The 25069-nt window shown below is 38.3% G+C and overlaps 1 protein-coding gene across 3 annotated transcripts in view; it reads left to right on the top strand.

Annotated features, from left to right (window-relative positions):
• Positions 1–25069, top strand: part of LOC136866258 (bromodomain-containing protein 2) — a 709923-nt gene that overhangs the window by 645262 nt on the left and 39592 nt on the right. For all 3 annotated transcript variants that reach the window (XM_067143061.2, XM_067143058.2, XM_067143060.2), the window contains exon 23: positions 2111–2208. In XM_067143061.2, coding sequence (XP_066999162.2) covers positions 2111–2208 — 98 coding nt within the window. The remainder of the gene's footprint in view (positions 1–2110; positions 2209–25069) is intronic.

Raw genomic sequence — 25069 nt, 5'->3', positions numbered from 1 at the left:
TTATTTTCAACGAACCACACTATTACAACAACTGCATTTATCACCATAACATTCTATCAACGATCCTATCATTCACGATTCTTTGTCACCTCACATGCGCACCATGCCTTTCATAATTATCCATCAAAAATTATACAAGCACATGTCCGAAGAAACTATCTCATAACCAAATACGTGTCAGAACCATCTTAACATTAACCTGGCAAACATAACCATATCTCAGTCATACATATCACATGAAAATTATCCTATAAAAAGACCTCAACACCGACATATATTAATCATTTCACAAGAATTATCCGCACAGTAACTAGTATGTCACCTCAATAACGAAGACATTATCTTTTGAACACACGGACAATCTTTAGAAAATCGAAAATCCGAAGTAATTACCACGATTTCGTGCCTATTACTAGTTGAATACTACACAGGGATCTATAGCTTCAACATCTCCATATCAAGAAATTAACTACTATTCACGGACATTATGAAATATTTGCGACGATCACATTATGTTACTCAAGTTGTACCTCAACCATCTCACCTTATGACAACATTAAGAAAATCTACACTACTACAATGCATTCTACGTGATAGAATAGAGGAAAGACAATCTCTTGGGGTACTTACTGTTGAGGGGTTCTCGTAGATCATTTCCATCTTCTCAGTTGCTCGAATCTCAGATATTACTTTCATCCCACATAATTCCAGGCCTATCAGGACACTAATCCTGATTAAGCCTGCATGATTGTCTTAATTGAAGTATTACAATGACAATCTTTCACCTTCGTAGACATTCTGACCTGAAACTTGTACAATTGGAATTAATACAATATTATATAACACACAGAATATTCCAGTGTTATTCTACAACACTCACCTTGTTCCCTTATGTTAAACACTAGATTTAATGTTAATACAATTATTTCCTTATTCTCATACAATAATTCCTCAATTCTTATAATTTAAATCAGCTTCCTTCTTAACGTGTAGCAGTTTCTCTTCTATATGAGCTTCAATCTCTATTTTTACCATATCATTGTTCATATAAAACAAAATACTATTTTTAATATTTCAGTAATAACATTGGTTCACGTTTTCATAATTCCTAACAAGTCGCTGGTCTGCAATTTCTTTTCCATATGTTTTTACATTTGAGGAATGACTTCTGTGACAAGAATACTCCCTTAACTGAGATTTCATGCAAAGGAACACACTTAACCATTCACTTTATCTTCTTAACATGTACAATTGATTATTTCATAAACGCCTTCTTGATCCTGAATTTGCATCATTCAAATCATTCCATGGCCTCCGCCGTAAATGACATTGCTGGACCTGAATGTCGCATATAAAGAGTTGCTTTATTCTCTCGCTGATATGTGATCTTTTCATTTACTGGTTTCCGCTTGAATACTAGATAATATGCTTCTGGGCATAATTATCCAAAAACCATGGGGTTCTGAGCTTATGAATTTACACATTCATCCCATTTCTGTTCAAATGAGCGAGTTATCTTGACCTACAGACATAGCTGGACACATACTTCCATATAATTTCCGTTGATTTCTTCGTTCTCATAATCTTCAATAGTTCCTCTATCTCTGATCCGGAGACCATGGGAAGGTTATAGTATATATGTACCCTATGTAGCTTGTATTATTTTATCACAAACTACCAAATTGCTGCCTAAATTGTGAAGCAGGTGTCATATGCTTTAGCTTTACATGTTGATTTTTCAAAATGCAAAAAATCTTGGTGTGAGAACTTACATGACCTTGCTGAAAATGTTTGGCATCTTGATACAACTTTAATAAAAAACATATAAATGAAGAAGAAACACAAAAAATGTGCAAGTACAATATATATTTGGAGAAAGGAAGCTAGGAATGTTGAGAAGAACTGGCTTACTTTCTTGCAAGCATATGAATTTTCAGGTTAATTGAGGAGGTTAAGAATCAATTTATAGTTTAATTTGTCTTGATCCTGTAAATGTTTTTTACCATTTGGTTTGTTGAAAGTTAATCAAATCCTAAACAATAAACATAGCCCTATGCTTAAGCCCTAATATGTTAAGATGTTATATATTTTTGACTGTTTGACATTGTAGGTTTGCTGAATAACACGGTGCCAGTCGAAAAGAAAATGACTCCTCCAGAATCAACTAAAACGCCAGCTGCAAATTTTGCTTCTGCATTTAAATCTAAGGTAATTGTAGTTTTTTCCCCTAAGTGTACTTATGATATCTTGGTTTCAGAAAACTGTTATTGTTAAACTTTGACTTCTACAGCTACCGTATATTAGCATCCAGTCATAGGTTTACATATTTCCTTTCTGAACAGACATTCTGTGTGGAGCTTGCCCTCATTAGATGAAACATATACAGCATCAGTAATCAATAGTCTTGTTGATAATATGTAGGGTTAAACACCATGGATAAAATTAGTGTAAATCAGTCTTTTTGTATAAGCTAAGCTAGTGCCTTATTCAAACGTGGATCTTGTTGGCCTAGGTATTGCCTCTCTAATCAGCCATCTTGAGCCAGAGTTTACTTGCAGGAAAAATGAAATGGCGTATGGCTTTTAGTGCCGTTAGTGTCCGAGGACATGTTTGGCTCGCCAGGTGCAGGTCTTTTGATTTGACTCCCGTAGGTGACCTGCACGTCGTGGTGATGATGAAATGATTATGAAGACGACACATATACCCAGTCCCTGTGCCAGAGAAATTAACCAATGATGGTTAAAATTCCTTCCTTTCCATTTCTCCAGCAAAGATACTTGGGCTATTTAGTCAATTATTGATGACATCCAGTGTTACTTACCTTTGAGTATCCCGTAAGATACCATATAGTGTTTTGACATGGGTACTCTCTTGGTGTGTTTTGTTACATAGGTTAAAATATTAGTGACATGTACTCGATGTGCGTATAAATCAAACGGTTCTAGAATTCCAAAGACATTGCTAATGATTCCCTCCTCTTAAGTACTCTTCAGCTGTTGAGATTTTCACACCAGACAAATTACCGTGCCTGTACCTTAATTAAGGCCACGGTCGCTTCCTTCCCACTCTTAGCCCTTTCCTATCCCATTATCGCAATAAGACTTATCTGTGTTAGTGCAACGTAAGGCAAATTGTAAAATTGTAGTTGTCTAGTCTTCCAAAAGAAGCTCATGCACATTCTTTCTGCGCTTGTTCTTGGTATGTGACTACATATTGTCTGTATAATAATATACAGTCTTTAATTGAGAACTACTGTGTACTGTTGTTTAGTACCAGTGAGTATATCTCTCTTATTGATGGCTGAAAGTACTTTTACTCTAATGAAGTTGACATGACACATCAGATGGTTGAAATTGTTCAAGATTGTTAGTTATCAAAACAAAAGTAAAAACCTAACAGAAGTAACTCAGAGGTTTGCATGATTTGCTGCATAGAATACTTGGTTGCTATTTCTGTTCAATTGGACTTTCTAAGAAAAAAAATTTTAGTTGATAAATGAATTTTGTGCAATTTTCCTCGGATACATACCCCAAATTATTCTAAGTAGTCAATAGGTCAGTGAATGAAGCCACTCCACCAACTTACATTCATATGTTCCTCCTCTCGCTGAAATTTGTTCAAGTTAAATTTTCTCTTTTCATTGTCCTCTGTTGTCATTATTTATGTCTCAGCTGTAGGTATCCACATGGTTTCCCATTTTCACACCAAACAAATTACCGTGCCTGTACCTTAATTAAGGCCACGGTCGCTTCCTTCCCACTCTTAGCCCTTTCCTATCCCATCATCTCAATAAGACTTATCTGTGTCAGTGCGACGTAAGGCAAATTGTAAAATTGTAGTCGTCTAGTCTTCCAAAAGAAGCTCATGCACATTCTTTCTGCGTTTGTTCTTGGTATGTGACTACATATCAGTCTGTATGTGATTCTTTTTCTTTCTCTGCACTCGAAATAATTGGAAAAAAGCAAACAAATTACAAGTTGAATCGAATATAGATAGAAACATGAATCGGATATACATTACACAATGACAGGAGTATGAGAAGAAGTTAAAATTGAAAGGTTAGGCAAGAACAATCTCTGCATCTTCATACGCCATCTTCACATAGATGGACTCTCTCTTCATCAGTGCATGTTCTTCTACTGTACATCCCTTCTCAGTCCCGAAGAGTTTGTTTGTGCTTCACATCTTCATCACACGAGTGACCTCCAACAATACCAATATAATGGTCTGTTATTGGTCATGACACATTTTCAGTCTTGACTCCCTTTGCCTCGATCATTTTACTATTTATTTCATCAGTTCCAACTGATTTTCCGGTTGTTATATACTTCTAGGCATATTCCAAATAATTTCTTGTCAACTCAGCTATATTGCTTTCCTCAACTTTAGTTACTACCTCCTGCTCTTTCCTTTTATGATTCAGTAGCTGCTGTACCCATCTTTGATGGGTTAATTTTTGTGCTATCGGAACAGTAATGCCTTCTAGCAGAGGTAGTGACAGGAGAAGAGACAAAGCACTTGTCACTTAATAATAATTAGTCAGTATAATATTACAGATGATAAGTTCGAAACTAGCTTACCTTCTTGCAAGCATATGCATTTCCATGTTAATTGAGAATGTTTCATTTGTCTTGATCGTGTAAATGTTATTTTACCATCTGTTTTGTTGGAAGTTTGTCCAATACTAAACACTACTTGTTGGAAGTTATTTATCTTTACAGTAGAAGTCCGTTCGCTATAACAGATTGTAGTTTTATCCAGTTTTTCATAAAATTCGGGATAAACCCCATACACATTAAATTTGGTTTGAAACGCCAATCAGTTGTTCAAAACTTGTGTTTTCGCGGATGATATCCATACTATCGCTTATTCGTTTTTTATTTTTCAAAATCAGTTACTACTTGAAAGTGTGTTAAATTTCATTCTGAAAAAATTATAGTATCACTCCAGAGGCCTCTGTGGCAAACGTTCCAGTTTTCTTCTTCAAACAGTCACCTAACCTAACCGTATATTATGTATCATTTCAAGCGCACGTAGAGAAATGATAACCTCCTCACTACAAATTTACATGAGAACAACCTTTCTGAAATTTAACTAGATGCGAGAAGTTATAAACTATTTTCTGGAACAGTGGTGTACTCTGCCATATCTTGAGGTGTACAGAGGTGCCAACTGTTACGGATTATCCGTAATTATTACGGATTTCCCCTGCCGATTACAGCTTTACGGTCCAAGGGTAAATTGTTACGGAAAAGCGACATTATAAGGAAAATATAATTTGTACGGAAAAAATAAGGAAACAAGGAGAATGAAATCTTTTCGAACATTGGTACTCGACTCTCTTCGTTTCAAATTTTGTGAGTTGGCAATGATACTTATTCGATCGTCACTTCCTTTTGCTACCTGTGAGCGTCGTGAAATTCATTGTGAATGAATAACTCTACTCTCCTATGCACTAAAAATGTAATCCTGTATTATTGCAGTATTAAGTGTACCTGACATTAAGTCTTTCACAGAAAGAGTTGTCAGTGTTAATAGAAAAAACAGTATGAATTCAGGCTTACAATAATCACATCTATACTGGAATCGCTTATTGTTCTTAAGGTGAAAATGTCCTCACAGGGGGAAGAATGCTACGAGAAAAATCCCACACAAAAGCACCTGCTGCGTGGGGAAACAAGTTACAAAGAATGTTTTATGACAGAACTAACTGGTAATGTGCAAATTTATGGTGTAATAGGATATGTCTTAGAATAGTTGTTGTTGGGAAGGGCAAAGAGGGTGTAATTATCTAGAAGGGATGAGTGTGCTTTCGATTTGACTCCAACATTTTTCGGAGGGTAAGGGGAGGGGAATTACGGAAAAGCCATTTCAAAGGTTGGCACCTCTGGGTGTATCACATTCTTACATAATTTCAGTTAAGCGATCGTTTACTTCAGCTTAAATCTAACAAGTCAACAACTGCTATCGGCCACATTATTTAAGCATTTATTACGAAAACATTTATCTTCTTTCGTATTGAATTCTCTTTTAGGGAACAGCAGTTGACGGGTATTACTAATCGACTCCGACATCGCCTTTGAATATCAACAAGAGAGCTCGCAAGTGTACATAGTGAGAAAACAATACAGTACTGAAGATGATCAATTGCATCTTGTGGCAAATGTTTCAGTTTTCTTATTCAAACAGCGTCATTTAACCTAACTTAACCGTACTATATGTATCATGAAAACATATTCCAAGGGCCAATAGAGAAATATAATTTTGAAATAACATTCTTCTCGCTATAAATTTAACCCGACGCCACAAAATATAAACTAACATCTGAAACCATGAGGTTTATCGCATTCTTACTTAATATCGGTGTAGAGTATTAAAATTAAGCGCTTTATTTCTAACGAGTTAACAACTGCCATCGATCATGTTATTTATGTATTTGTTTCGAAATCATGTTCTCTTTCATTTCTCATTTTCTTTACAGAACAGTAGTTGATGGGTATTTTTAATCGACTCCGATCAACTCTTGACACCGCCTTCGAATGACGGTCGCATTTTGTGTCAAACACTTTAGTTTTCTTATTCAAACAGCGTTATCTAACTTAACCGCGTATGTACCATGAAAACACATATCAAGTGCCAGTAGAAAGTGATAACCTTCTTCTTGCTATAAATTTAAATGTGAATGGTCTTACTGAAATTTAACATGAGATGCTGTCATTTGGTACAATTCATTTTATTGACATATATTCACAAATTAACACACACATAACCTTAATCACAGTATCAAAACACTTCACTTTGAAAATATCAACAAAGCTACCATTATTATAAACAACTGCTAATACTTCAATATTGAGGTTACAACTTTGAAACACAGTTAGTTACTGCCGAGTCATTGACAGAGAGTTGTTGGAAGTTGGTTGTTGTTAGAGAGTTACAAGTTGTTGTTTAGTAGAGTTATGGTGTAGCAAGTGCCAACTTCAATTAATGAAATACATTTACAAAAATTAAAAGTCTCTTCATGTTTGTTTTTGATTTTGAAGTAAAGCAACTTGGTGCCTTCAATACTTTATTGCATATGTTAGGAATAATTATTTTTACAATAGGTATAAGATTACAATAGTTAGTTGAAAGAACTCCTTTTAAGGGGGGCAAGATGTTATGAAGAGACTTTTAATTTATGTAAACGTATTTCATTAGTTGAAGTTGGCACTTTCCAAGCCTATTACCGATTGGTCAGATGATTTTGTATTGTTGAAACTGGTTACGCATGCAACAGTCATGTCCGTCATAAAGTTGTGATATCGCATCATTAAGACATATCAAATGCAATAAAGTATAGAAGGCACAAGTTCCTTTACTTCAAAATCAAAAACAAACATTGGCGCCTAACGTGATAATAATAATAATAATCATGATCGTAAAATACTGTAGTAATAATAATAATAATAATAATGCGAGCTCGATATCTGCATTAGTTACCCATGGATGTGAGAACATTGTTTTCAAGTTATACCTGTTACCGCACTTGCATCGATATCCCCCCTATAACTTGAAACATTTTCCACACTTGTCACACTCTCTTGGTCCTCACGATTTAACTGCACACAGACTAGTTAACGTATCCACACAGACTACCTTGGTCACACAGCCCTCCAGTTGGCACTGTCGAATTCCACAGTTTGCAGCCCAGCGGTTCCATCAGGGACAACCACCTTCTCGTGGTGGGTCCACTGGGTCCGGTTGATGGTGTCTTCATTCCTGGTGATGGTGATCCACAGGTCCTCACGTGGCATTGGAAGATCCGCTGGCTTTCCCCTCGTTCGTACCTTTGTGATCTGTCAGGTGGCACCCTCGTTTGTTGGTTGTTGCTTCGGACCCCATTGGTTCTCGGTCTCCTAGAGGGGGTCCTACTGGCTGTGTCATTGCCATCGCTGCCTCCATCTCCTGGGACATCGTCTGGGCCTCCCCATAGTTCTGCTCCACGCTGAACATCCTCCTTGGACAGTTCATGGTGCCGTGGAGCTTCCTGCGGCTGTCGAGCGCCTCGCTCTTGGTGTCAGACTGGTACGGCCCATTCACCGTTGCGTCGTCTGGTTGTTCAGTCTCGGCGTTGAACACCCGCGGCGTTTCAGCGGCATGCTGCACCCCTCCCGCAGCCGAACTCGGTGGACACCACCGCCCCGCCGAATTCTCCCACAGCTTCCTCGCAGGTCGAACATGACTGCGAGCTGCGTCGTACTTCCATCTCCTGCCCACAAAGTCCAGCATTCGGCTATTTCGCTCCCTCTTCTGACATCAATCCGGTCTTGAACTGGGCCCCGATTTTCTCCTCGAGTTTTCCCAACTGGGCCCCGATGTTCTCCACAAGTTTTCCAAACTGGGCCTCGATGTTCTTCTCAAGTTTTCCAAACTGGGCCTTGATGTTTTTAGCCTGGGCCTGAATGGAGGAAGTTAACTGTTTAAGCGTCACCACGGTCCACTGGTCATTCTTCATTTTTGAGTCCAATAGATTCAATAGTCCTGTCACACGGTCGCCAGTTAATGTATCCACACAAATGCACATGAGATGCTATGAATTGGTACAATTAATTTTAATGACATATATTCACAAATTGAAACACACATAACCTTAATCAGAGTATCAAAACACTTCACTTGTAGGATATCAACAAAGCCTCCATTATTAAAAACAACTGCCAACACTTCAATATGGAGGTTACAACTTTGAAACACAGTTAAAAACAGATGACTGCGTATTTCTATATGGAGACTGCAAATATTGCATGTCAGCCCGGGATATATACTTGCTACACCATAACTCTACTAAACAACAACTAGTAACTCTCTAATAACAACTAACTTCCAGCAACTCTCTGTCAATGACTTAGCATTAATAACTTCACCGTCAAGATCGTCTCTTTATATAGGTGCCTGGACAGGCTTCTAGAAAGTTGCATTACAAAATACATCTTCTTGGAAATTCTGGAGTGTCTTATACATCGGTTATAATGTATAGAATATTCTCAATCATTCTCATGCCTATTACCATTCTTGAATTTACAGTGTGTTTCACAATTATGGATTACAATTTATATATACTGGTAAGAATAAATTATAATATTAATTTACGGGTATTTACATTAATAAATTATAATATTAATTTACGGGTATTTACATTAACAGAACTGATATCAATGTCTATGTACAACACACGTTTCATGACATAACCTCACACACAATACGATCATTCGACTACGTAAATAATAATAATACTAATACTAAATGGATGTACATCACTTCATAGCCATACATAGAAGTAATAATAATAATAATAATAATAATAATAATAATAATAATGTGAGCTCGATATCTGCATTAGTTACCCATGGGTGAGAGAACATCGTTTTCAAGTTATACCTGTTATCGCACTTGCGTCACCATGGTGGACTTCACTCATAACCGTGAGCTGGGGCCCTCCATATTTATGACGCCTGGAGACGGTGTCCCAGTATTGTAAAACCTCCAGGTGTAGGGCTGCCTGGTTGTCCTCAGGTTCACTTCCAAGATATCTTCACTAGCCCACATTTCTGTAGGCCCCCAATCCTCCACCTAGGGATGTGCCCTCTAGTGGTTGACAGGCTCCCCTGAGGGTCGGAAGTCCCGATTACACACTTTCAAATACATAATTTAACGGAGAGCCTTACTTGTCTGTCAGTCACTCAGCTGCCATCTTGACACTTTTTGGTCAACGGTAGAAGTGAGAATTATACGCAACTGATTGAGAATTTAATACAGAGATATCATCATGTACTTGGATGTAGAATGTCAGTGAAAATGCATAATTTGTTTTCTCATATTGATTTCGTTAGGTTAAATTTAGGAGCTGTAAGCGAGGAACACGATGAATACTTTCACTAAGACATTCACTGCATGGAAAGAAAGTATCAGGGACGTTGGAACTGCGCTATGATGGGAGACATTGTTTGGGGTATAGTACGTACAGAGGGGTCAGAAGAATATAAGAGGAAAAGCAATTCTAATGTATCGTTTTGAATAACACCATTGTTGTATGAAGACTCAGTGTTATTCAATATTTTTTTCACTTATTCTTACCTATTATTGAAGTACTGTATGTTAGATTTCTTCTCTAGGGCTCTACTTGTATTAAATAAACATGGGATGAACTTGACCAATTGGTAACGAATATACCTGATGCTTATATATTAAAAATTCACTTGGAAATGTCAATGCAAATATTGGACGTGAGAGGAGATTTCGTGTAGTGGTGGGGTGATGGCTAGCACACAAATTGACAAACAAGAATGATGAACGGTTAATTGAATTTTGTATTAACCCTGGGCTAATTTTGGAGACGACAAGGTTTAAAAGAATACCGCATAAATTAATGACTTGGAAATGTCGTAATGTTAAGTTAGGTGAGTCTCAGATAGATCATATGGCCATGGATTGAAAATTTCATAAAGAAATTTATAATGTAAAGGTTCTTTGTGGTATTGATGTTGATTCAGATCATGACATCTCAAAGATTAAAATCAAATTAATTCCTAAAAGGAAAAATAAACCGCAAAATTCCACTAGGAAAAGAATGTATGATGCTAGTTCAGTCATTAATAATCCAGTATACTTTGAGAAATCCATAACGCTTTTAAGTGGCAACTTTATAATAATGTTATTTCAGGAAGAAACGCATTTCATTTTTTGGACATCTAATCAGGAAACCAGAGAACAGGATCATCAGGAGAATAATAGGAAAATTATGATATAGTAAGTGCAATATTAAGTGGATTACAGAAATCAAGGAAGATACGCGTGAACTACAAATTACAGTGGAAGACCTAAGAAACAAAACCGACAAAATCAAGAAACTCACAGACAAACAAACCAGACTGCAAAACAGAATCAACAAACAGACAATAGGAAGGGTGATTTCCGATGAAGAAAGAAGGATAAGATCAGAGAGAATGAAGAAGTACTGGACTGACAGGAAACTAAAAAATTATTTGTATAAAGTTGGCTAGAGTGGTCCAATGAAGGCCATAAAATGTAAATAAATAAATGTTATTTGCTTTATGTTCCACTAATTACTTTTACGGTTTTTGGAGGTGCCGGAATTTAGTCCCTCAGGAGTTCTTTTGCGTGCCAGCAAATCTACCAACACGAGACTGGCGTATTTGAGCACCTTCAAATACCACCGGACTGAGCCAGGATCGAACGTGCCAAGTTGGGGTCAGTAGGCCAGCTCCTTGTCGTAGATCTGATATCCTAATTGTGGTAAAACCTTCAATAGTCATATTTAATATAAGAGATAAAATAATAGGAGTTACGATGATCTATAAATTGTGTTAATATATTAATGTTTTGTGTCCCTGGACGTATAACGTCCATATACTTATCCTGCTCATATATTAGCCTGCTCAGTTTACGATGAGTAAGGTACTAGTGGACAGGGTTTTTAAGGACTTGTGACATAACAATGGACGTATTAACACACAAAGACTTCCAATATGGCGTCAAGAAACATCACCAATAGGTCATTGATGTGAAACATATATACATTCTTTGTAGATTTTTTTAAAAAAGAACGATTGTTTTTTAGGGAATAAAAAAGATTGCAAATGCAATAATAGAAAAAAAGGATGATTGAAGAGAACAGTATATGTATCGTAGTGACAATAAAGTTGTTATACAAAGAAGTAAACGTGTTCTGTTGTGTAATTTTTCTTTCGTAAAAAAATTAAAATAAATATTGCATGTTGAGAACGATAGCCTCAACCATCTGAGTCACTCAGCTTGGCAAATGACAACTTGGGGACTACTGTTAACAAATTAAAAGCCTTAGCAGAAGAAGTTGCTCCCATTAAAAAACTAACAAAACATGCATGGTGGAATGAAAAGTGTGATATAGCAATACTACGTCTGCATAAAGCTTGGTTGAATGACCAGCAACAAAAAACTGAAAGTTTTAGGGAAGAATTAATCAATACTACACGATTAATGGCCAAAGAAATCAGGAGGGATAAAAGGAACCATCAGAAGGAAATATTAAAATCTATTGATGAAGCTTTCAATCGCCATAAAACAAGAGACTATTATAGGACATTTAAACAATACCAAACAAACTATACTCCCCCTGCTCTTCTGATGAAGGATACGAATGGAAAGGTTGCCCATAATGATTATGACAATGTAATAATTTGGCTGAATACTTCAAAACACTAATAGTGATGAACCTGAAGATCAGTGGCGAAGCTTGGGGGGAATCTAAGAGTCTCAGATTCCCCAGACGAAATACGAATAATAAATTATTGATATAAGGCACGAAAATTATGTCTAATAAACTTAATAGACTTCACGGCTCTCCGATCTGCTGCGCTACTCGCAGAGCACTGAGCCTAGCCGTTGAGTCTGGCTTCAGCCAGACTCTTACCTTTCTGCTAGCGGGCGGGGCTTGTACTGGTTGCTATGACAACGTATGATGTCATGCAGCGGTAAGTGCTCGCTTTGAAACCTAGCTGGGAGTCTAGTCTCCAAGTTGCGAGTTACGAGTTAATGTTTACGTTCTGATCTGTTGATCTGTGAAGTTTACAACTTATTATTAGTGGTCTGTGTTTTGTGAAGATTTGCCAGTATTTTTTAAATCCGTGTATAATGAATGAAAGTAATGATCTTATTACATACTTGCTTCGAACTCCATTTTCTTCTTTGTCTTTCGAAGAAAAATGTGCCCTGAAAGACAAGCGGCCACAGCCATTATTGAAAATTGTGCAAAAGGATGGAAACCGAATAAGAACTTCCCAGTCCCAATGGTATAAGGATTATACATGGCTTACAGCAAGTGTGACAGATTGTAAGTTTTATTGTTACATTTGCATATTATTTGGAGGTGATAGTGAATGGAATGAGGGTGGCATCAGTACTCTAAAAAATTTTCATAGAAGAGCACGTAAACACCAGATTTAAAAAAGACATATTCAGAACAGTGAGCGTTTTCTTCTTCTCGGCAGGAGTAGAATAGATCATGCAATATCAGAAGCGGCTCGTCTTGCAGCTCTAAAGCATAATGAGTTAGTAAATCATAATAGACGGGTTCTTGGCAGGTTAGTTCAAGTGGTGTGTTTTCTCGGAAAACAAGAACTTCCATTCCGTGGGCATGACGAGAGTAGTGACTCCGTAAATAAAGGTAACTACCTCGAGACCTTGGAATTGTTAGCACAAGAAGAACAATTCATGAGAGAGCATCTGGGAGCAACTTCAGGATTTAAAGGAACTAGAATGAACTTATTGACTGTGTAACTCAAGTGATGAATGAAGAGATTCAGAAAGAAATTTCTATTTGTGAATTTGTATCAGTTCAGGCGGATGAAACATTAGATATATCCTATCAGAATCAGATGAACATTATATTTCGGTATTTTGTTGGTTATAACGTTCACGAGAGGTTTGTGGGGTTCTACGACGTCTCAAAAGATAAAAGTGCCACTGGACTGTCAGCCGTAATATTGGATGTCTTACGAAAATGGGGCGTAGAAAAGAAGTTAATATGTCAGACTTACGACGGGGCTTCCGTAATGGCGGGTTCTACAGGGGGTGTTCAAACTATCGTAAAGCAAGTTTGCCCACATGCAATGTTTATACATTGCTATGCACATAAGCTTAATTTGGTACTCTTGTATGGAGCAAAAGCTATAAAGAAAGTGCGTCTCTTTACTTATGATTTGACTGCCTTCCATACATATTTCAGCAAGTCATCAAAGAGAACTCAAGTCCTAAGAGATAAAGACTTTAAACTTCCCCCAGCATGTACGACACGTTGGAACTTCCACTCCAGAGCAATACTAACAATAGCATCCCATTTCAAGGACTTGAAAGAAGCTCTTACACACATTGTTGATAAAGATGAAGAATGGGATGGCGAATCTGTTAATGGTGCTATGGAACTGGTTAAGAGATTAGATGACCCTAATTTCCTCTTCCTGTTGTGCGTCTTCAACAAGATATTTTGCTACACGGATCACTGATTCAAGGTGCTGCAAGCAAAATGCACATCTAATGTAAATATCTGCAACCATGAGATAAAGCAAACCATACATAACTTAAAAAATCTGAGAAATGAAGAAACAGTGAATGAATGCATAGACACCAGCAAAGCTCACAATACCGCAATGGCAACAGAATCATTTGTAGTGCCAACCCTCACAGCATTAGCATATGAAATAATTGATACCACCGTGGTACAGATGGAAATACGGTTCTGTGACTTTGAAAACTTCCATTTTGCAGAATTATTGGATGAGAATCAATTTAAGGCTTACAACACAAGTTTTCCCTCAATGAAAATGAAACAACTCCTGAAGATGTACCCTTTTTTCGAAAGTGAACAACTGACAAATGAACTTGTGAATGTGTACTCTGATGAAGCTAAACATCTACCTCCACAAATACAGCTAATATGTTGGATAATGGTTTGGACAAGGTTTACGAACAAACAACACGTTTGGTTCGTTTAGTTCTCACATTTTCAGTGACAACATGTTCGAGTGAAAGAAGTATGAATGTGCTAAAACGCATAAAAACCTTCCTGAGGTACCGTATTCAATGACAAACAGTAGACTATGTCATGTAAGTACACTTGCGATAGAGAAATCTCTATTGCACGAACTGTCAAATAATCAGAGCTTCAGGGACCGTGTCATTGATGCATTTGCAGAGAGAAAGGAGCGCCGCATACACTTGCTGTATAAAAGAATTTAAGGTAAGCTTGAACAATATTCTTAGACTCCCCAAGTAATATAGCTAGCTTCGCCACTGCTGAAGATTACTTTGAATGTGATCTGTATCCCAGAAATAAAACACCTCTGGAAAGGATCATACCACCAGTTTATGATGCAGTGTGTGCAGCTATTGATTCACTTGAAAATTTTTAAGTGGCAAGAGAGAATCAACTAGTAGTGGAACTTTGGAAGAATGCAAATGTATAGACTATTCGGAATTTACATAAACATCTCATTGACATATGGAATACCCAAAAATTGCCTGAAGAATGGAATGTTGCAATTATACACCCACTACACAAAAAAGGCAGTAGATCAGGTCCTATTAATTATCGAGGAATTTCTTTGCTGGATATCACATAAGTTTTTTTCTAAGATTTTATATTCCAGAATTCATGAACAACTTGGTAGTGAAATTGGTGAATATCAGGGTGGTTTTCGTTCAGGACGAAGCTGTCCACATCAAATAATCGGTCTCAAATGGATTATAAAACATCAGAGCATTAGGAACAAAAATTTAGTGATCACTTTTTTATTTTCAAAAAGCTTATGATAGTGTCCATCATGAATCATTATTGCATATCCTTAATGAATTTGGTTTACATCGGAAACTTGTTAACCTTATTGCGGTGACTCTTAGAAATACAAAATCTAGAGTTAGGTTCAGAAACAAAATCTCTGAGTCATTTGAAATTCATACTGGTCATCAACAGGGAGATGGATTTTATCCCCATTGTTGTTTAATTGTGTGCTGAAAAAAATTATGCGTGAATGGAGTAAGGTATGTCCACCGACTGTTAAGATTGGAAGAAATATTCGATTATATTGTCTTGCATTTGCTGATGATCTAGCATTATTAGCAAATAGTATTGAAGAAGCTAAATTTCAAGTAGAGGAATTTGAAGTGATTAGCAGCAAAGGTTGGGTTGAAAATTTCTTTTGAGAAAACGGAAATGATTCCATCTTTTCAAGTTGACACTTCACATATTATGTTAATTAATACTCAGAAAATAAAAGTTGTAGACAAGTTTGAATGTCTTGGTGAGATTATAACTTGAAATGCTATCGAAAAAACATCCATAGATAGTAGAACTCAAAAATTGAGATGAGCACAACAAATTACCTGGTCAAGTTACAAGAAACAGTCTCTTTCGATTAATGCAAAATTTTGACATTATTACTCCGTCGTTAAGCCAGAAGCAGCGGGCGAGTTGGCCATGCGGTTAGGAGCGGCGGCTGTGCGCTTGCATCCGAGAGGTAGTGAGTTCGAACCCCTTTGTCGGCAGCCCTGAAGATATTTTCCCGTGGTTTCCCATTTTCATACCAAGAGCATTATTTAAACTGAATACTCAATCAACTGCAGAAAGTTGATAGAAGAATTCTTTGGACAATTATTAATGGCCAGATTGATGGCCAGTGGAGACTTTTGCCAAATTCAGTACTTTACAAGGAAAGTACCGGTCAGGTCAGGAATATCCTGCTACCGTATGTGACGGTAGACGGTACAACCTGCGACTGTCTGGCCGAGGGTCAGGCGGCCATTACCAAACCTGACAACCAGAAGGGGGACCAATGGCTATGGGCGGAGGAGTTCCCTTTTTGGAGGCCAGATGAAGCCTTTGGGCAGGAAATGACGCATAAATTCATCAGAAGTCGGCAGTCAGTAGCTACGAAAGCATTGACACAATGCAAAAACAGAGGGTTGTATTCTTTGGACACATATACCGCTTACCAAATACTAGACTCCTGAAACAACGTTTTGATTTCTTTTGGAATAGTAAAACAAAAAACACATGGTTTAAAGAAATACAAATGGATTTAGATGAATTGAAAATTACTAAAGATCAAATTGAAAATAGAGAAAAGAAATGGATTCTAAATAACAAGTACACGAGACTAATCACTAAAAAATATCGCAGCATAAGCAGTATGTTATATCTGCTGAAAAACGGGCCGCAAGATCATCCAGAATGAAGTTTTGGGAAAGGAAAAAGTTGTCATGTGTTAAAAGCTGAACTTATTCTTTGAAGACTTTGTTATATTAGGTTTGATTTTGGTGCTCCAATATGGGCGTAAACAGTGTAAATAAATAAATAGCCTAAATACGTAGGTCGAGTTGTAAGTCATGGCAACTATTTTTTTCTCGCGAACAGGAGACAATGCCGGTCAGGTCAGGAATATTCTGCTACCATATATGACGGTAGACTGTACAACCTGTGACTGTCTGGTCGAGGGTCAGGCGGCCATTACCAAACCTGACAACCAGAAGGGGGACCAACGGCTATGGGCGGAGGAGTTCCCTTTTTGGAGGCCAGATGAAGCCTTTGGGCAGGAAATGACACATAAATTCATCAGAAGTTGGCAGTCAGTAGCTACAAAAGCAGAAGAAGGAACCTTGTAAACACCTCAACGGCGGAGTAGGCAGAGGAACTGAGAACCACAAACTACTGCCTTGCAGTGGACCCCAAAGGCTAAGGAAAGATACCATGACAGAAAATGAGCTGGCATGACAGCTAAGAGGGCAGCCTCCTCATCGTGCTATCTTCCGTAGGGCTAATAACCCACGTGGAGCAAAATGAACTATTCAGAGAAACATGAGAGTAGCCGGACGGATAACAAGGGAACAACCTGGTGCAAAAAGGTATATGAGAATTGGTACTTGGAATGTGACCTCGCTGTCAGGGAAGGAAGTAGAAATAGTTGAAGAAATGGAAAAGTACAAGCTTGCCATACTCGGAGTCAGTGAAACTAAGAGAAAAAGTAATGGCCAAATAAATTTGGGTAAGGGACACGTAATGAGATACTCAGGAGTCAGCAGGAATGAACAGGCAAAAGAAGGAGTGGCCATCATTATGTCCGAAGCAGTGGAAAATAAAGTGACAGGATGGGAGCCTATTAACCCCAGGCTTATCACAGTGGATGTGGAACTAGAAGAAAGTACTACGCTAGTGCAGATCTATGCCCCACTGAAGATATGCAAGAAGTAGATAAGGAGCAATTTTATGTTCAAATGCAAAAAAGCTATAGACAAAGCCAGAGAAAGAAGTAGACATGTTATTGTGATGGGGGACTGTAATGTTAGGATTGGAAATAGGTTACATCGAGGACATGGATGTATGGGCCAACATGGAGCAGAACATACCATCAATACCAATGGTGAAAGAATGTTGGAATTCTGTATTGATAATGAGCTAAGGATTGGCAATACCATTTTTCCCCCATAAAAGTATCCATAAAATAACTTTTGAGGCAGTAGGCCAAGGAGCAAAGAGTTGAATTGACTACTTTTGTTACACTAAGAACATGACTTATGCAGCACTAGATGTAAGGGTCTTCCGCAGTGCAGAAATGAGTACAGAACATCGGCTTCTGGTTATGAAAACAAGGCTCAAGGCTACATCCACACCCTCTCATCTTCAATTTGGAAAATAAGAATTTCTGCATTTAGAGAGGAAGAGGTAAGGCAGAATTATGTTCAGAAGTTGGGGGAAAAACTTCAGCAAACAGAAAGAGAAGAATTAGAAGAGAGATGGAGGGAATTTAAGACGAATATTATTGAAGCAGCAGAAGAGGTCTGTGGGAAAACTACAGTAAACATACGAAGGAAACGAACGAAGTGGTGGACTGAGGAAGTAAAGGAAGGTGTAAGGAGGAAAAAAGGTAGCTTGGAAGGAGTACAAGAGAACAAAAGGGGTGGAGGACTGGAGGAATTATGTTGAAGCATGTCATGATGCTAAGCAGCAAGTACAAGAGGTAAAAGAAAGGAACTGGCAGGAATTTGGTGAGGAAATGGAATCAGAGTACAGAAATAATCAGAAGAAGTTTTGGAAGATACTAAAATCCCTACAAGGCATAACTGGAAAGAGAATCAGAAACATTAAAGACAGGAACCAGAAGATCCCAACAAGGCCACGGGACATCCTTGATACATGGAGCATGTACTATGAGGATGTGTTCCGCACAGACTAGAATCCACAAGACGACGATGGTGACAGGGCAGAAGAAGAACTAGAAGAAAAGGAGACAATTATGCAGAGTGAAGTAAGAGAGGCTGTCGCTGAAATGAAGGTGGGCAAGGCAGCTGGTTGGGATGGAATTTCACTGGAATTGATGAAGTATGGAGGAGACTCTGTGGTGAAATGGATGACAAGGATATGCCAACAAGCATGGAGCATTCAGAAGATTCCAAAGGATTGGGAGAAGAACATTATTGTACCTATCCACAAGAAGAGCAGCACTCTGGACTGTGCAAACTATCGAGCAATTTGTCTTTCCAATGTGGCCGGAAAGATAGACTCTCGCATACTGGAGAGGAGGCTGAGACAAGAAGTAGAGGATAAGTTGGAAGAAGAGCAGTGTGGTTTCAGGCCAAGTCAACAAACACACAACCATATATACACACTGAGAACCGTTATAGAGAAACGACTTAGTCGAGGGAAGGATGTTATAGCCGCATTTGTTGACCTGAAGGCCGCATTTGACTCAGTCTCCAGAGAACAGCTTTGGGCAGCACTTGAAGACGAAAAGGTAACCAAGACTCTCTTATGCCGCATTAGGAGCATGTAGAATAGAGTCCAAGGAGTGATGAAAATAGCTGGTGAATGCTGTAGGGAATTTGAAATGGCGAAGGGAGTAAAGCAGGGTGACAGCTTGAGCCCTCTTCTCTTTGTGATCTTCATGAACCAAGTCATTAAGCAGTGTAAAAGAAGAACTAAAAGAATTAAGGTTGGCAACTGGAACATGAGACCAATATATGTCCAATCCTTGGTCTATGCAGACGACATTCTGATTTTGGCTGGGAAAGAGGAGGATCTCCAACAAGCTCTTACCGAATGGGCTTATGCCTCCCAGGACCGTGGGATGGAAGTGAATACGAGCAAAACCAAGGTTATGCAGTTCACCAAAGGAGAAAAAGTACAGCTTCAGATCAAGTGGAACAATGAGGATATTGAGCAAGTAGAACAAATTGAATATCTGGGCACCATTTTCAGAGAGGATGGAAAATTAGAGGCAGAAATAAACAACAGAATTAGAAAAGCTAATCAAGTTTACTATGGTATAAACAACACAATCATAGGGAAGAAAGAAATTATTAGAAACACAAAAATGCAGGTATATCATGCCGTGTACCTGCCAACCCTCCTGTATGGTGCAGAGAGTTGGACAGTGCATAAAAACCTGGAGAGCCATTTGGTTGCCGCTGAGATGAGATATTTGCGGAAAGTTGCCGAGAAAACTCGAAGAGACCATGTTAGAAACACCACAGTGAGAGATGAGCTTCAGCAGGAGCCAATGATGGGTGTCATTGAGAGGAGGGGATTGGGCTGGATTGGTCTCCTAGAAAGAATGGAAGATGAAAGGATAAACGAAGCAGGTATGGCGAGCCAGATCAACAGGAAGAAGAACACGAGGGAGGCCATGGATTGAATGGGAGGAGTACATCTTGGGACTGATTAGGAAGCAAGGAAAGACCCTGGGTGAGGTTCAGAGAATGGCGCACGACAGAAGAATCTTTAGTAAATGGCTGAAATGTCACAACGCCTAACAGCACAAAGGGAAAGAAGAAGAACAGGAGACAACACGGAAAATCTTAAGATATGCATTTGGAAACGTACGGTATGTACTTGCGTATGATGCCACTAGATGGTGTATGTAAACAACAGTGTGGGTCTAAGCATGCCCCCAAGTTCAGTGTGTGAGTGAGAGCATCACAGAATGGAAGTCAACAAGCAGGAGCAACGATCATATATTAAAATAGCAGTTCTCCGCGGCAGAAATGCGTGCCAATGCCATGCAGAGCTGCGGGAAGCATTAGGTGTGCTTGCCACGCTGTATAGAACAGTGGCGAGGTGGGTGGAGACGTTCAAACGGGGTAGAGTATCAACTGCCGATTTGCCTTGCCCAGGCTGTCCAGTGTCCATGGACAAAGATGTACAGGTAATGGTGATCAATCAGTGTTTATATGAGGACAGGCACTGGACTCTAACGGAATTGCAAGAACATACAACAATATCAGCGGCTACAATACGGCGCATTTTACACAAGGACCTACAGATGCGTAAACTTTGTGCAAAGTGGGTGCCACGTCACTTAACTGAGGTACAGAAGTGGACTCGTTACGAAACATGTCGCATCAATCTGGAGAGGTTTCAGCAAGAAGGACAAGCCATGTTGAATCACATTATTGGAGTCGATGAAACATGCAGCGAATGGTATTCAGCGCCTGCCCCACTGCTGGCAACGCACAGTGGAAACCTTGGGTGATTATTTCGAAGGGCTGTAACCAGTGGAGACCTGTCCTTTGTACATAGTCTTTTGTATTTGCTGTCTGTACCATAATAAAACAATGTTTACCAATGGCCTGTGTTTTGTCACTTTCCTATGAGAATCTCCTGAAGTCAGAATTTGTCTTCAGGCACTATGCATAAGTACATGCCCTATATTTCCAAATGCATATCTTAGATTTTCCGTCTTGTCTCCTTTCTGCGAGAAAAAAATAGTTTTAGGTTAAGTCAATATTCCACCTTTACAATACCATAAGTTTATTGTCTATTTATTTAAACAACATTATTAACTATGATGGGACATCTTTCGTCTAACTTGTAGACATCATCAGCCGTAAGTTATTTAAGAAAAATTGACTTAACCTAAAAGTATACGTATGACAATACGGACTTTATGATGAAATTTATTTTATGTAAAAAATAGTTGCCATGACTTATGACTCGACCCTCATAAATAAACATGTGATTAATATTTGTGGCTTTTAATAACATTTTTAAAAATGCATTATCATATCCAAAACATTCACACTTATGTGAAATAAAATATATTAATATCACTCTCATTTGTGCAAAATCCTTCATCTTTAAATCCAAATGCTTGAGTTTGAACACTGACACTCGGTTTCAGCATCATATTCTATCACTATCCAAGTATGATATAGATGTTGATTCCCATAGAGAACTTGAAATATTTCTCCCGAATGAGTAAATTTATAATACCAGCATAAATGGTCCCTTATTGGACATTATAAATTTTCCAGCTAACTCATTCCTGGTTGCCAGCGTTTCGCCCAAGTGTGCTAAGTTGAGCTCATCAGTTGGTAAATGGCACACCTACCAAGATGCATGGCTAGTGCATACAGTGAAGGCCACTGCGTAGGCCACTTGGAGCCACCGGCAGTGCCAATGCACTACGAGAGACTTTGTCTCATTACCAAAAATTGATACCTGCCTGGCCATCAGATGACATAGATGTTGATTCCCATAGGGAATTTGAAATATTTGTCCCGAATGAGTAAATTTATAATACCAATATAAATGGTCCCTTATTGGACATTATAAATTTTCCAGCGAACTCATTCCTGGTTGCCAGCATTTTGCCCTAGTGTGCTAAATTGAGCTCATCAGTTGTAAAGTTCTTATTACAGTGAAAGAGCTGAAAATGCTATCTCGTGTGAGCACACCTACCAAGATGCACGGCTAGTGCATACAGTGAAGGCCACTTGGAGCCACCGGCAGTGCCAATGCACTACGAGAGACTTTGTCTCATTACCAAAAATTGATGCCTGCCTGGCCATCAGGTAGGTGTTGGGTCAAATACAAACACCCAGTCACCGGGCCAGAAAAATTCATCAGAGGCGATTAAATTCCCCGACCCAGCCAGGAATCAAACCCATGACCCTCTGAACCAAAGGCCTCAACGCTGACCATTCAGCCAAGGAGTTGGACAAAAATGCATAAAATCAATTTGATTCACAAAAAAACAGAACTTGCCTATTTCATTATTCTATGTTAACAGTGAGGAAACTGTGATCATGAATGCAGAATTGTTTACATCACTTCTTTTAGAGCACACTATCCCATTACCTATTTCTGACCATCAAGAAAATCATTGTAAAATAACAAATAAATGTGATTGTGGAAGGAGAAAAATGATTCAGTGAAATATAAGTTACAGTATTAATGTTAGAAAGAAATAAACAAAGTTCTTTTGTATGTTAAGTACAACACTGGAATTGCTTCTGATTCAGAAAATCAAGATGACATAATAAGGAGGGGAATATTTGTAGTAGTTTGAAGAAAAGTAACTGGTAGATGCAAAATATACCATAAAGAATTTTAATCGCAAAACAAAAGGAACTAACAGGTAACATATGAGGCGGTCCGTTCCAAAACTTGTCTTATCCATTTTTTTTTTTTAATGAGTTAGAGGTAGCATTGCCTTCTTGGTGATGTTTGTGATAGTTCTAACACAAAATTAAGCACCAAAACTCGCCTTTTCCCATAGAAATCTGTCACCAAACATAGGCTATTGTTCCATAACTCACCTTATCCACGGCGCTTGTCGTTCCAAAACTCGCCATATACAATCAACCAATAGGAATGGATAATTTCAGCACGTGACTCACGCTATAATATACCCGCATTTTATGCCAACTCTTTGAGTTGTTCTTGAACTGTATTGGTCTTTCATGCAGTTTTGTGCTGTGAATAGTGTGTATTAAGATGACCGAAAATATTGCTCTTTTTGCGGAAGGTATATAAAACTTGCTAATACAGAACAGTTTCACATTCAGTTCTGCCAAAAGACATTCTTGAATGTATTGCATGTCAGCAAAGATCGGGTTCAGAGGATTGCCAGAAATCACTTCACGACAGGGAAACTTCCAACAGAAAAGAGTGTTGGAGCTAGGATCAAACCAGAGTACACTGAAAAGAGGCACTCCCTGAAATGCTTCATTGAAAGTGTGTAGTGTTGTGAAAGTCACTATTGCCGCGGAAAGTCACCGGTCAGACAGTATCTACCCGGAAATTTAAGCATCGCTAAGCTTTACAAAATGTATAACAAGAAATCACCTGAAGAAGTGAGGGTGAAGCGGTGGTTCTTCCATGAAATTTTTACGCGTTGCTACAATTTAGGATTCGGAACACCAGTTACTGACGCTTGCTCAAAGTGCATAGAGCTCAAGGAGAAAATTAAACTTGAAAGTTTGAACGTATCACTGAAGAATGATTTAATCTTGGAACTTAGAGTACACAAACTAAGGGCTGCAGCTTTTTTCAAAAAGCTCCAAGAAGAAAGGGACAGCATGGCAATATTTTCCTTTGACTGCCAAATCTTGTGAATCCAAAAGTTCCAGATCAAATTGCCTATTACAGTCACCAATTGTACACCTATAATTTTACCATTGTGAGGAGTACCTCACATGCCAAGTTGACAAAGGAGAATGTTTTTACATACACATGGATGGATCATGAATTCAACAAGGGGTCTAATGAAACGTCATCTGCAGTTTACCATCGATTATCACAAACTGATTTGTCAAACTTCACTACTGTACGAATTCATGCGGATGGCTGCGGAGGACAGAACCGCAAATCTACAACGATTGCAATGTGCACATATTTCTTGACACACACAGCTCCGCCTAATATAGAAAGTGTTGAATTGGTCTTTCCTATGACAGGCCACTCATTTCTGCCCTCTGACAGGGTATTTGCTCAAGTCGAGAGAGAGAGAGATACGGAAATGCCCTATAATCTGTAATCCAGCAGAATATGAAGACATCTTTAGCAAACATGCTGAAGTCTTCAAGTTTGGCAGAGACTGCTCGGTGAACAATTGGAAAACGGTTTCTGAAAATATGATGAAAATGCCTGCATCTTGGCAATTTGAATTTTCTTCAGTGAAACGATTTGTTATTAGCAAAGACTCACTGGGAAATGTCACCCTTATGGGGAGAACCTCATTAAAACTCAGACATCGGTTTAGGAAAATCCGTAATGAAAAAGGGAAAACGCCTGCGAGATATGCTAATGCCACCTGAATTATTGCCAAGAGTAAACTTGAATCCCACCAAAGTAAAGGACGTAAAAAGTTCGCTTGAAAAGAATTTTGGAATGGATTGGGATAGGAATGAGTTGCTTTCTTTTTATAAGAATCTGTTCACCTCAATTTCTGGAGACGAAAACAATCTTGTTGAAGAAACAGAAGTTCTTTGTGATGGATCTCAAGAGGAGGGAACAGATTTGAGAGTTTGATTAACAACAAAGTGATGTTTTATTGTTCAAGTTACTTCTATTGTGAGTGCAGTGTAGCCTATAAAGGAAGAATTCTCTCCAAATACTATGGATAGGATGTAAATATGATAAATCACACTGCTGTGTTTAATTTATTTGTGAATATCATTATACTCATAGCAAAAAGGTGCATGAGTGTACTGGTGAGTTTTATTACAACATTATATTCTCAGTCCTTTCATTTTTCTT

The sequence above is a fragment of the Anabrus simplex genome, chromosome 3 (assembly GCF_040414725.1).
Source record: "Anabrus simplex isolate iqAnaSimp1 chromosome 3, ASM4041472v1, whole genome shotgun sequence".
In the NCBI taxonomy this organism is placed as follows: Eukaryota; Metazoa; Arthropoda; class Insecta; order Orthoptera; family Tettigoniidae; genus Anabrus; species Anabrus simplex.
Note: the sequence above shows the minus strand (reverse complement) of the source record. Positions and strands in the feature narration are given on the sequence as shown.